The following is a 15,000-nucleotide window of genomic DNA, read 5'->3' on the forward strand; positions in this document are numbered from 1 at the left end:
ATATTTTATTTGTATATGTATGTGAAATTGCCCAGTAGAATGGTGTTACAGTCATTGCACCTTACATGGTGAACTGAAGGCATTGCTAAAAATTGTTTGCAGTGTACCTTCGGCTCCTAACAGCATCCACTTTTTAGATTTACTTGACCTCCCTTCATTTCTTCCCATCCAGCCACCCCAACTTACCCTCGTTTCACTAATTAAAGCACTAACGGTTGAGTGTCCCATTGCTTGACATTGTAGCCGAATTGTCCTCAGTCAAATCAAACTCAATATTAGTTTCCCCAAGAGAATAATTGAAAAGTTAACTGATGACTTGAGCGACATGGTGCATTCAAGGTCAATAAGGGATTTCATTACTGAATTCATGATTTAAAGATTATTTTTGTAATAAACTAAATAATTATCCAGAAATTAAAGATATCCTGTTAAATTTTATCATAGCGTCAATCTTTTTGCCTATTTTGTGTCTTTTGACTTATATGAACGTCAGATAAATTTTTTGCATTATATTTCACGCTAAGAAAACAGAAAGTAGTAAAAGTCATATTTTCCAATTGACGAACTAACAGACTTTTATTATCAACAATATCCATTATTCCTCACTGGAACGTCGCCATTTATTGATTTTATTTTAGTTCTTTTGATAAGACAGAGATTGGCAGATGATTTTGGCAGATATATCTATTCAGTGAACTGTGAAGAATTCTTATAAGTTTACCTAGCACTCTCAGGAAGATGCTTTTATCAAAAAAAAAAAAAAAAAAAAGAGAGAAAAAAAATGGAGACGCGCTTATGCAAAACAGACAGATAAGCAAAAACTGTCTTACACATTAATTTGGCAGTTATATCGATTCAGCAAACTGAAGGATTCCTATAGCTTAACCTGATAATCTAAGCTATATGGCTTTATTTTTTGAAAGGAGTCACAATGATGTAAAGCAAATAAACAAGGAAAACAACTGAATAAAAACACTTCTGAAAGTAAAAGAGTCAAAATGGGCCCCTTTATTCCATCTGCATTTCTAATACAGCTGAGGCCCATTTGCATAATTCACTGCACATAAGCCCGTTTGCAGGATTTTACGAAAATTGCCTGACTTGGTATTCTAGTGAGGTCTGCTATAGTTTTTATTTATTTATCTATTCTTTCTTTACATGTGTTGTTAACATTACCTTCTAGTTGAAATTAGAGAGATATGAACAAATTCCTGCGAGGTCCACTGTACTTTTTTTGTATCTTTACGTGTGTAGCAAAACAATCTGTACCTTTCAGATGAGAGAGAATACATAAAAAGGAAATTTGTAATAATGACGCAATGCCAATGATGTCATGACTGATACTACATTTATAAATTAAACTCAAACTTCAAACACAGGCTCAGGAAAATTCCCCTTTATTTACAACTATTTTTTTTCATATTTACAAATAAGCTCAAAAAGGATTTATCATTTATCATCCTCAAGAGCAGACATCAGCCGTCACACTTATTACTGGTTGTGTTGACATAATTGCGAAATAAGAACACAAGTCGGGAAATTATATTGAAATAAAATATGTATTAAGAAATCATTTAAATGAGTAGTGACGAGAGTGATTGTTTCTTTAGTATTGGATAAGGTTAAGTACCTCAAGTATATTTTGAGTATATTTGCTAATGACACGAGCAATTGGTTTGAATTCATGGATTGTATTTTGATAAATAGGTGTATAAATACGTAGATAAACAAATGGTTAAGGCTGATCATTATTTTGGAAAAGCTGGGTGATAGGTGAAAGGGCAATAATGTTTTTCCCTCTTTTTTTTCCTTTGATCAGGTAACTTAGTTTCCTATCGACAATTTCATTTTGTTATTCTTCAAATTACCATCGGAAGACTTATATGTTATCACTCCTTGGTTATTAAGCCCAATTTTGTTCAGTCTACCTTATCCAGTTGTTTTATTTTTCTCTCCCTCTTATGCCAATATCACTGAAGTCTTGCAATATTAATCATTCCAGGTTCATTGCAAATATGTCATGGGCGATTGTTTGTGAAGAATGCCAGGTAAAAACTCAGTGCCCCTTTCCGTTGAAGATCTAGTTTTCCTAAAGCTTATTTATTTAGCCTAAAGATCATTAAAGTGTCAGGATACGACCAGAAAAAAAAAACAGATTCTTGGTTGAAGGATTTACTAAGACAAGAATGATATTTGATTACTGATACGAATGTCCTAATTGCCTTTATGTCCAAATTTTTCCTCTTCTTAATTCACTCGGAATAATGCGTTTTCCTTCATTATTCATCCCTTCCCTTTTCTTTACGTAAACATATAATTATTTTTGTGCAACATTCTTTGCTTTGCTAGAATGTTATAATTTACAGGAGATATTTTAGGTGATCGGTAATCCGACCTTCCACTACACTGTTTATCATTTGTATATTTTAAATTTCTGATTATTTATCTTCATTTATTTGAAGAGAAGAAGGGAGAGGGGATCTTCAATTCCTTTTTAGCTCATTCCTGAATACATAACATAGAAAGGGCGAGTTGAACCTTTCTGATGACGACAGAGAAAGTTATATAAGGCACAGTTAAATTTACTGTGACTCTCATTCACTTTCGGACATATTTATAAACAATGGAATCATTTTAAGGAAAATTTTCTTTCGAAAACTTCGTAAAATCGGCAAACATAATTCATCTCTTAGTGGTATTTTAACTTGAAGCAAAAAGCTTTTGAAGCCAATAAGTGCTTTTTGTAATATAGCTGTTGGATTTATTTTCTAGTTTTGTCATGTATACGCAAATATTATTGCATATAAAAAGTGAACGCATGTACTCACTCATTCATACCCTGATACACATACGCGCCACTTACATTTGCATGTATTCATATATTCTCTCTGCCTGACTGTCTCGCCGTTAAGTTCTTGATTTCAGTGTTGTAAGAAAGTGAGACTTGATGTTAAAAATGACTTTCTCCGCAGATTTTTCTACTTTCAACCAATAGAATTCGTTGCTAAAAATTCTTTGTCATAAGTCAAGGTAAAATCATATAGCTTGTAGAACTAAGTAACGAATTCTATTGGTTCAAAGAAGAAAAACTGTGAAGAATGTCTTTTTCAATATCAAGTCGCACTTTCTTATAACACCGTAATCAGGCAGAGAGAGAGAGAGAGAGAGAGAGAGAGAGAGAGAGAGAGAGAGAGAGTGTGTTATCATAGCCTTGGAGAAATAGAGGAAAGTGCAAAGACGGTGATATCGAGTAAAGAAAATGGAACACAAATAAAGAAGAGGATTTCCAGAAATAAAATGCCTGGAATTTTCCAGGCGTTACGGTTTCTTTCACTTTTTTAAAGCGGCCAGATTATTTTCGCTTATCATAACTTCCCTTCCTACGCAAAAAAAAAAGTAACAAAAAAAAAAAAAAAAAAAACAAAAAAAAAAACACAAAAAAAAACAAAAAACAAAAAAAGCGAGGGAAAAATGAATCAAAGGAAAATGTATTTACATATTCAAGGATATCACACACTGAATCATTTTCTTTGAAGGGGATATTTTGTTGTTCTTTCGACAAGAAAATCAGAAATGTTCTAGTGTTCCTCCTCCTCATTACAATAACTCACCTCTCTCGGTTTTGCCTGTGAATCTGTTGGGGCTTTCAACTCTTTTCTATTTTATTGTTCTAAACATTGTTGTTTTCTATGATCTTTTAACAATCTGTTCGTTAAAAGTACAGGATGTTGCGAAAACGCTTGTTTTTACATCTGTTGTTCGTGTTATTTATTCGAATTCAACTCGCGTCTCTCGATTTTACTTGCGAATCTGTTAAAACTTTCAAATCTTGTCTACTTTTAATGTTCTAATAGTTGTTATTATATACGGTCCTTTATCTGCTCGTTATAAGTATCTTGTAAAACAAGTCGATCATCTTCTGTTATTCGTCTACCGATTCAAAGTCAAGTGGCCCCTCTCGATTCTGTTTAGACGTTGAACTCTCGTCAACTTTTTATTGTACCAAGTGTTGTTATTTTCCACAATATTTTAATAATCTATTAATAATAAGTATCTTGCGATCCGTAAAAGACGTTTATTTTTACAGCATCTCTGTCCTTGCTCTGCAAATGGAACTCTCCTCTCTCGATTCTGTTTATGAATCTGTTACAGTGTTAACTCTGTACCTATTTTGACTGTACTAAGAACAGTTATTCTCTAAAAAAAAACTTTCAACATGCTGTTCTTTAAAGGTGTCTTTTAGTCTCTAGTAAACTTTTGTTATTCTTTGGCACCCATTTTGACGTTTTCCAGGCCTACTGGACCGTGTGATATAAAGACAGATTTTCCATTCGAAAAATTACATATGAAAATCACAAAAAGATTCTCCATATAAGTAATATGCTTCTCTCCTTAGTGATCCAGGACCCTGTGATATGCTTTCGTTTTACAGGCATGTTATACAATTCAGGAATATAGAATGAAGTAGTTTTTTTAGTAATATTATAACTATTTAGAAAAGAAAGTGCACATTCCTTTACGTGGGCGAAAATCGCCTGAATGGATGTATTTCTTGAGAACTGGAGAAAAAATTCAGAAGGAAAAATGTAGAAAGTTACTCGGACAAAAAGAAAGACATTACTAGGATCTGTTCTCAAAATTAGCGGTGAAGATATGATGGTATGAATGACCTATATTTCAAGGACTCAGTTCCTGAAGGAAAAAGATTTTTCTTATCCAAGCAGTTATGGAGGATTTCACCGTGAATTTTCCTTTCTAATATGGTACTTTACATGACATGGATCAGTTCATAGATGTGCCAATTGCACCAGATATAGTAAAGCTAAGACTGCACGAAAAAAAAAGTATATCGTAGAGCTTGTTCTGAAGATATGACCGCGTCTCTTCCTCCCTAAGATTCCATTTAAAAGAATATTATTTCTTTTCCTTTTCGTTGCCATCAATTGAACACCCGTCGTAATGTTGTATTTATTTTATTATTTATTTATTTGTTTATGCATCCATCTGTTTGTTTATTTTGTGATTTAATCTTCCTCCCAAAAATCATAAAGGCAATGAAAAAAGGCTAACATCAACTGGAATGGAACAGATTTAAAAAATCTGATAAAATAGAAAATAGAATAAATAAGTGTGCGAAAGCAATCGAAAAAAAGAATCAGACGTTAAATATATTTGGGATGAAAATATAACCTGGGGTAAAACCGCTCCTTATAAAATCCGTTAAGATAAAGAGAAGTCTATGAGTAAATACTAATCTGATTCCAAAAAATTCTCGGCGAAATAATTATTATCTCTGAAATAAAATTATTTAAAAATCTGAATTAGTTGACGGAAGAAAGAAGAAAGGAAGAACGAAAATTTCAGTTAAATAAAAAAAAATGTCCTTAAAATAAAACCTATCTAAAGGCTATAAAATTAAACGACTTGGAAATAACTGAGACTTCAGGTTCATCCAAGAAAAGATGCAGCATCCAAGAAAAAAGGTAATATGATGCCAATGAATGGTCGAGTAATGAAGAAGAACAGGATATTATTATTCAGAACATGAATCCTATTCATATGGAACAGGCCCACAGCGGTCATTGACTTGAAATTCAAGCGTCTAAAGAGTATGGCGTTCTTAAAGAGAAGTAACAGATACATTTTTTGGTAAAAAGATACCAAATTGACAAATAGATAGATAAAAATATTAGGAAAGAGTATTCTAGGTTAACACTTAGAGCCTCAACTAGAGAAAAACGTGATTAACATACATACGAAACTTATCACCCACATAATAAAACATGTTGAATGCAAGTCTCAGCCGGTGCCTCATATGATTATTCAACATTTGTAAAGGTTCACTCTACGCTGATGGTTATTGGCTTGTTGTCAACATGTTTGCAATATGTATGAAATAAGTTGCCGACGTGAATTTATGACTTGAGTAGATGTACCATATTTTTCCATAGATAATTGAATCATAAGAGATGAAGGCCACGGAAAAATCAAAACATTGAAATAAAAATTAAAAAATGTAAAGATAAATGAGAATGAAAGAGGTCTCCATTCACCGTTTATTGTCGTCAGCTTGTCAACATGTCTGGAAATGTATGGAATAAGTTGGTAAAGTTTATTTATGACTTGTGTACATATACCTTTATTTTGTCATCAATATTGAACCATAAGAGAAGAATGACACGTAAAATGAAAATATTAAAATAAAAAATATTAAATATAAGGATCATGAGGAAGAAAGAGGTCCCATTCCCCGCTTATGGTTGCTATCTTCTTTTTAACGTGTATGCAATAATGTATGCGATAAGTTGCCGACGTGAATTTATGACTTGTGTAGTAGATGCATCCTTATCTATCCATCGATAATTGAATAGTAAGAGAGGAATGTCACTCAATCGAAATATTTAGAAATGTTAAGATAAAAAAAAAAGTTAAATTTACGGATAAGCGAGGAACAAAGAGGTCTCCTTTTGGTAGAAAATATTGTCCGTAAATCATTTTTCTCCCTCGAAGTCTCCAAGGAAAAAGAGGGCCAGGTCATGAGTGTCAAGGTGTCACTTAAAAAAAAGGAGTTGACACCTTTATGTTCCTCCAGCCAACTTTTGGTGACAAGACGCACACACACACACACACACACACACACACACACATATATATATATATATATATATATATATATATATATATATATATATATATATATATACATATATATATATATATATATATATATATATATATTATATATATATATATATATATATATATATATATATATATATATATATATATATATATTATATAAAGCTGACGGTCGGACTATGTAGGTATATGTATGTGTATGTGTATGTTCGCTATAGAGGGCGGAACTACTGGACCGAATTGAACCGAAGTTGGATCATATGTAGTTTTTAGAGGGGATGGTTTTTATCTGGGTGCCGGCTTGATCTGGATATCCGGCCGTATATCTAACCATTCTAACTTCTTTATGATTATCTGCAGAGAAAAAATGAGAGCATCCTTCTGGCAGATCGTTTCACGAGGATTTCAAATAAGCCCTTAATTTTCTTCTGAAATGAAGACTAATGATGATATTAGGGGATGGTTTGAACCAAATGTCGTTTTGAATTGAATATCCTGCCGGATATCCGACCATGCTAACTTCTTTGGTATTTGTTGGAGAGAAAACCGAAAATATTATTCTGATAGAACTTTCCAGGATGATTTCAAATATGCTCTTACTTTTCTTCTACAATGAAAAACAACGATGATATAACGGGTTCAAACAATGCTGGCCTACAGTTGTCTACTGCCAGACGTTAATATATAAGTATGTGTGCGGTGTGTGCGTGTATATATATATATATATATATATCTATATATATATGTATATATATATATATATATATATTATATATATATATATATATATATATATACTATATATATATATATATATATATATATATATATATATATATATATATATATATATATATATATATATATATATTATATATATATATATATATAATATATATATATATATATATATATATAGAGAGAGAGAGAGAGAGAGAGAGAGAGAGAGAGAGAGAGAGAGAGCTTTAACTGGTCGAGTCCTAATCTCTACACCATTTAATTTCCAAATCTTTATCAATTTCTCTTCCACCTTCGGAGAACAAATAAACTATTACGAAATACCTGAACATTGTGGAAAAAATTATACTAAATAAAAGACAAAGCAAGAATTGAACCTTAATACTTAAAAGCGATAATCATCCTTCGATTTCTCAGATTCAAGGAAAAGCCAATAAGAAATGATAAGATCTCAGATCTAGGACTCAGATTTCGACTTCCTGGTTACTTTTCTTCATATTGTAGATCTGGAGCTGACTTAAATATCTGGGAGAAAAAAGAAGTTTGTTTTTGTATCATATTTCCTAATAACACGAATAGAGGAAAAATAAAGTTATAAGGATTCTGAAATCTCTTCTTCCTGTCTGTACTATGTGTCAACGGTTGGATATGGGCACTAGACGGACTGTTTAATTAGATGCTTATATCAACAGTTAAGTATGAGCATTGAAACTGGTTACCATGAGATGCGTGTGGAAACATCCAAATACAGTGTATCAGTGATTAGGAATTGACGTTAGATGCTTACATCAACAGTCAGATATTGTCATTTGATGCCTCTATCAACAACATATATGACTATTAGATTGATATTCTCAGAAGTTAGGTATTGCCATTAGATGCTTGTCGGTAGTCAGTTTATGCATTAGACGTGGGTTTCAAATGCTAGTCACTATCATCAGCCATATTTCGCCAATAGTCAAATATCATGGGTATTAACTGCTTTCATCAGCAATTAGATAGTATAGCTTGTGTCAACTATCACATATTACTGGAAAGAGAAATACTTGGGTCATGGAAAAATGTGAGTATTTGACTGTTGTTTTAGTCGATGCAATAAGTTATTAATGTGTGTATGCGTCTCTGTAAATGTAGTATACATCGTAATCAGTATGAATGGTGAATTGCGCGACATATGGGAATATTGGCAAAATCCAGGGAAAAGTTCAATAAAGTGCTGTTCTTGAATATATCTTGTCTAAGTTTCCTGTCAAATCTGAGTATACGTAGAAGATTTCCTATGATTACATATATTAAGTGCACGTTTTCTGTGAATGACAAGTCATCATATTTATTATTATTATTATTATTATTATTATTATTATTATTATTATTATTATTATTATTATTATTATTATTATTATTATTATTATTATTATTATTATTATTATTATTATTATTATTATTATTATTATTATTATTATGTTTCATTTAAAAAGAAACCTGATAAATTTCCAATATTAGAAAAAATATATTCATCAAAATTTACTCAACACACGTTTTTTTACTATTAAACTGTTAACATTTTACATATTTCATATATATATATATATATATATATATATATATATATATATATATATATATATATATATATATAATATATATGTGTGTGTGTGTGTGTGTGTGTGTGTGTGTGTGTATGTGTGTGTGTGCGTGTGTAAAATATATATATATATATATATATATATATATATATCTATATATATATATATATCTTCTATATATATATATATAATATATATAATAAAAGGAGCACATAAAATCACGAAAAATATAGAGAGAAAAGTACTATATTTCAGAGACAGCTGTCTCTCTCTCCAGGTATATGAACGAGAAAAGTTTACAGAAAAGGTGGTATTTATTTAGGTCACCGCCGCTGATAATCTTCTTTTAATCTTCTTAAGCGTTGGTTGAATGAAAACCTTGTCGATCACATCAGAATCCCATGCTCTTTTTGAGATGTTCATTACCTGCCTCTCTTTTATTAAGGCTGATTCCATCATCTGACTCTTGTACCGGCAGTTGCTGCTATAAATTATACATGACAAATTCCAGTTTATTCTATGGTTATGCTCATTTATATGGTTGAAAATAGCTGAGTTCTGTTGTCCATACCTAACTGACCGTTTGCGTTGTATTAATCTCTGGGGAAGTGAATTTTCCTGTAAATCCGATGTAATATTGGTCACAGTCCTGGCATGTGATTTCATAAACCCTGTTTCCTAGGGGAATGTCTTTTGTTGGATGTTAATCAGGGATTTGGCTAAGGTGTTTGGGTAAGTAAATGCAAAAGGGTTAGATTTTCCGAGGGTCTGAGTCACTGTCTTAATCCTGTCCAGGTGAGGAACTTTTATTTTTATTTTTTTGTTGGGTGTCTCTTTGGTCTTGTTTTGAGAGGGTCGGTGGAAAATTACGTTTGGTTTGTGAATTGCTTTCTCAATTATATGGTCAGGATACTTTAAAGACGAAAGTTGCTTACGAATTAGTTCAAATTCTTTTTCCAGGAAATCTGGGGAACAAATTTGTAAGACTCTTAAGAACAGATTGCTGGCTACACCTATCTTGATAGCAATGTCATGTAGTATGGGTAGTCCTTTAAGTCCTGTTTAGCCAATCTGTACATGGAATACTTTGAAACTACAGTAATAAATGCAATAAACACCAAAAACATACTGTGGATGAGATATGTAGATGATGTTCTAAAATTTTGGGATAATAGGTGGGGCAATTTTAATGAATTCCTTTCAAAATTAAATGCATTAGTGCCCAGCATCAAATTTAAAGTTGAAAGGGAAACAGACAACAAAATTCCTTTTTGTGATGTTTTAATAATAGGAGACACCACAGAATACAAATTTACCATATACAAAAACCAACGTTCTCACTTTCATACATTCACTACGTTAGCTATCACGACATTGCTATCAAGATAGGTGTAGCCAGCAACCTGTTCTTAAGAGTCTTACAAATTTTTTCCCCAGATTTCCTGGAAAAAGAATTTGAACTAAATTGTGAACAACTTTCGTCTTTAAAGTATCCTGACAATATAATTGAGAAAGCAATTCACAAACCAAACGTAATTTTCTACTGACTCCCTCAAAACAAGACCAAAGAGACACCCGACAATAAAATAAAAATAAAAATTCCTCACCTGGACAGGATTAAGACAGTGACTCAGACCCTCGGAAAATCTAACCCTTTTGCATCTACTTACCCAAACACTTTAGCCAAATCCCTGATTAACATCCAACAAAAGACATTCCCCAAGGAAACAAGGGTTTATGAAATCCCATGCCAGGACTGTGACCAATCTTACATCGGATTTACAGGAAAATCACTTCCCCTGAGATTAATACAACACAAATGGTCAGTTAGGTATGGACAACAGAACTCAGCTATTTTCAACCATATAAATGAACATAACCATAGAATAAACTGGAATTTGTCACATATAATTTATAGCAGCAACTGCCGGTACAAGATGATGTCAAATGATGGAATCGGCCCTAATAAAAAGAGAGGCAGGTAATGAACATCTCAAAAAGAGCATAGGATTCAGATGTGGTCGACAAAGTTTTCATTCAACCAACGCTTAAGAATATTAAAGGAAGATTATCAGCGGGGGTGACCTAAATTGGCTTACCTGTGGATGGATCTCTTGGTATAAATACCACCTTTTCTGTAAACTTTTCTCATTCATGTACCTGAAGAGAGAGACAGCAGTCTCTGAAATATAGTACTTTTCTTTCTATATTTTGCTGCTTTTATGGGCTCCTTTTATTAGATGGAATTCTGTTGTAACAGAACATTTTTACCAAATATATATATATATTATATATATATATATATATATATATAGATATATATATATATATATATATATATATATATATATATATATATATACACACATATATATACGTGTGTATGAATATTTATATGAATATCTTATTCTGAAATACAACAGTATGTGTGTATGTATGTATGTATGTATGTGTGTGTGTGCGAGTGTGACTTTCTTGTCACTTTCCCCTCTACTCACCCGTTCCTCTTGCATCATGTAAAGGGAATAATTCCTATTCCTGTTCCCCGGCGCCATCTGCGAGTGTCTCACTTGAAGGATTAGGTTGTCCGTCGTGGCCTGATATAATTCAAGATGACAGTCACCCTGCGAAGGTAAGAGGCAATAGTCTGCGGATATTTAATATATTCGTTATATTCTCTTATTATTTAGAATACTAGGAAAGGGAAATCATTGCATATATATATGTATATATATATATATATATATATATATATTTATATATATATATATATATATATATATATAATTTATATATACATATATATATATATATATATATATATATATATATATATATATATCTATATATCATATATATATATATATATATATATATATATATATATATATATAGAATATATATATATATACAGACATATATATATATATATATATATATATATATATATATAATATATATATATATATATATATCTATATATATATATATACATAGAAGAATATTATGTTAGAACGCTTGAAGGTATCTATACGGGTGGTACAGCAGTCCTAAAACTACATAAAGACAGCGAGAAGTTTCCGCTTGAGAAAGGAGTTAGACAGGAGACAGCATCTCTCCTAAATTATTCACAACGCGTCTAGAAGTTTTTAATAATTTAGATTAGAAAAATGTGGGAATTAACCTAAATGGGGAATACCTTAACAAATTAAGATTTGAAGATGGCAGTTCTATTCAGTGAATCTGGAGGAATAGCAAAAAGACGATATTAGATTTGAATAGAGAAAGCAGAAATGTAGGACTGAAAATGAATATGAGTAAAACTAGGATTGTGTTCAATTAAAAAACAGACAGATAACAAATAAGGGTTATGGACCAACCTCTAGGAGTTCTTAATGAATATACGTACTTAGGAAAGACAGTAAGTGTTTCCTCAGGGCAAGAGACCGAAATTAAAAGAAGGATAAGCATAGGATGTAGAACGTTAGGTAAACAAAATGAGATTATGAAAAGTAAAATGCCATTTTCTCTAAAAAGAAATGTATTTGATCAGGTGGTCCTACAGGTATTAACTTGTGTATCAGAAACTTGGAGATTAACTACAGCCTTAGAAAATAGGCTAGTTATAACTCAAAGAGATATAGATTTTATCTGTTAGGATAAAGTATGAACTAATTAGGGCGCATAGTATTGAACTATATGATCTGATCGAAATTGAATTTACCATAAATAGAGATTTTATGGAACGTGTCTTCTATGCCGAAAAGAATGGGCAATTAGCCAAATTATAGATAATTTGATTATCACAGATACCATCCCTGGCCGATAGTTAAATTTGTCAAGGGAACGAACTTAGTTTCACGATTTCTCTCTTCGCAAATCACACGAAATATTAAGAATAAAAAAAAAGACAACATAATTTCACAATTCGAAAGTCCCCATCCTTAAGGAACAGAGAGCAGGAAAAAAAATATTTTTTTAACAAAATAAAGTTCTTAAAAACAACGCAATTCCACAACACTTGTCACAGCCATTGCATTGTCGACTAAACAACCAAAAAGCATTTTGAAGTGACCATTATCGATTTTCAATTCCCGGTCCCATTCAGTACACTGGTTCGCCAGCATTCACTTTATTGTATTTTATTTTTTTTTTAGTGTCTACCTGTGATTTTCCTGTCAGGGATTTGAAGCGATTAAAGTTATTGGTAATGCAGACATTACATTTCGAAAGATTTTGATAAATAAATAGATATATAGAGAAATTATTCTTTTTTTATAAAAAAAATTCATACTTTCTTGTTTGTATATAATTTATATATATATATATATATATATATATATATATATATATATATATATATATATATATATTATGTACATCTATAACCTTCATTTGATAATTTTCCATTATGCAAACAATAATGATACTGTTACGATAACATGAAATTGAAATTATTTTACGGTAACGCTATAAGAATTTCAGTACTCCTACTTTTTAAGTAGTTACAAATTCTGACTATAGAAAACAATTCTGAAAGAAACGTATCTACACCAAAACAATATATTTTTGTTCTAGCGCGAGTCCATAGAAGGATAAAAAAAAGAAGCCTATAAAAAATGGAAATTGAAAACCACTTATCCACTGCACTAATGGAAAACAAATATTCTTTCAATGAAATGATTACCACCAAGCGGGCGATTTATTTGTGGACACCGATTTCCACGACGTGAGGAACTGTTCTGTAAGTAAAGGAAAGTCATTCTGAATAGAACGGTTTTCCGTCCTGATTTGGAAGTGGCTTCCCACGTAAAGATTTTCTCTTGTACTAAAAAGTAACATTTGACAAAGCAATTTTATACACGATGTTCCACCGGTATGTCATAAAAATGGGATGGTTTACTCGTATTATTCTAATCAGTGTGATGACACACACACACACACACACACACACACACACACACACACACATATATATATATAATATATATATATATATATCTATATATATATATATTATATATATATATATATATATATGTGTGTGTGTGTGTGTGTGTGTGTGCTTGTGTGTGTGTGTATGTGTGTTGTGTGTGTGTGTGTGTGTGTGTACACACATTAACATTAAGCTACATATACCATTTGATGTCCAATTCACTTTACCTCTAACTCGGTATATTTCCGAGGCAGAGCGAATTGTATATTGACCTATAGATATATTATGACTCGTTACAACATCAGTAGCATTCTATTCTCTTAAGTGAACGGACCTCGTTCGACTTCTGGGCAAAGAAAAACTGGGAGGCACTCCGTGTTAAACCTTTTCTTTTTTGTTATTATGAAATGAATTAAGCTCTTAGAAGTTCGACTACCGTCGAAGTCTCAACCAATGATGAACGGTTCTTGAGAGCACCAACAACATCCTAGAAGAACTGCTTCAAACCAGAAGGTTAAAACGTTTTACTGCTGCATCTTTGAGCCTAGAACCTTTAAGGAAAATCACAATTTATATATATATATATATATATATATATATATATATATATATATATATATATATATATATATATGTATAAATATAAAAGTTATGTAAAGCCCATTGGAATACTCTGTTTTAAAGCTAAGGACTATATTCTGGTTGACTGACGCCCACCGTTATCAAGTAGTGAATGACAGAAATTGCATTGGAGATATGCCCTTTGGTGATGCCTCGGGTGCCGCTAAGCTGACGTTGGTTAAGTCAGTTGTTTTAATCTGGATCATCGTTGCCTTAAGAAAGACATTGTCTGTATGGTCAGAGTTCCAGGTACCATTAGAAAGGTTGATCCTATTTTATCAGTGAAGATTTTACCATCTGACATTTGTATCAACAGCTGCTCTTGTATAAAAGTTGGCATGAAGTCCAATCCATGATATGGTTCGTGTTGTTTATACGATGGGAAATTGCTAAACTATGTTAATCTTTCCAAGAGAGATTTTCCTGTGAATCCATAATGACTTATCACAATCCCTAAAGGGGATAACATAGAAACCTATG

General features: G+C 31.7%; 1 protein-coding gene across 3 annotated transcripts in view; it reads right to left on the minus strand.

Moving 5' to 3' along the window:
* Window positions 1-15,000, minus strand: part of LOC135219297 (uncharacterized) — a 349,477-nt gene that overhangs the window by 16,138 nt on the left and 318,339 nt on the right. For all 3 annotated transcript variants that reach the window (XM_064255950.1, XM_064255949.1, XM_064255947.1), the window contains one exon: window positions 11,462-11,587. In XM_064255950.1, coding sequence (XP_064112020.1) covers window positions 11,462-11,587 — 126 coding nt within the window. The remainder of the gene's footprint in view (window positions 1-11,461; window positions 11,588-15,000) is intronic.

Source organism: Macrobrachium nipponense, chromosome 1, assembly GCF_015104395.2.
Source record: "Macrobrachium nipponense isolate FS-2020 chromosome 1, ASM1510439v2, whole genome shotgun sequence".
NCBI classification, from domain to species: Eukaryota; Metazoa; Arthropoda; class Malacostraca; order Decapoda; family Palaemonidae; genus Macrobrachium; species Macrobrachium nipponense.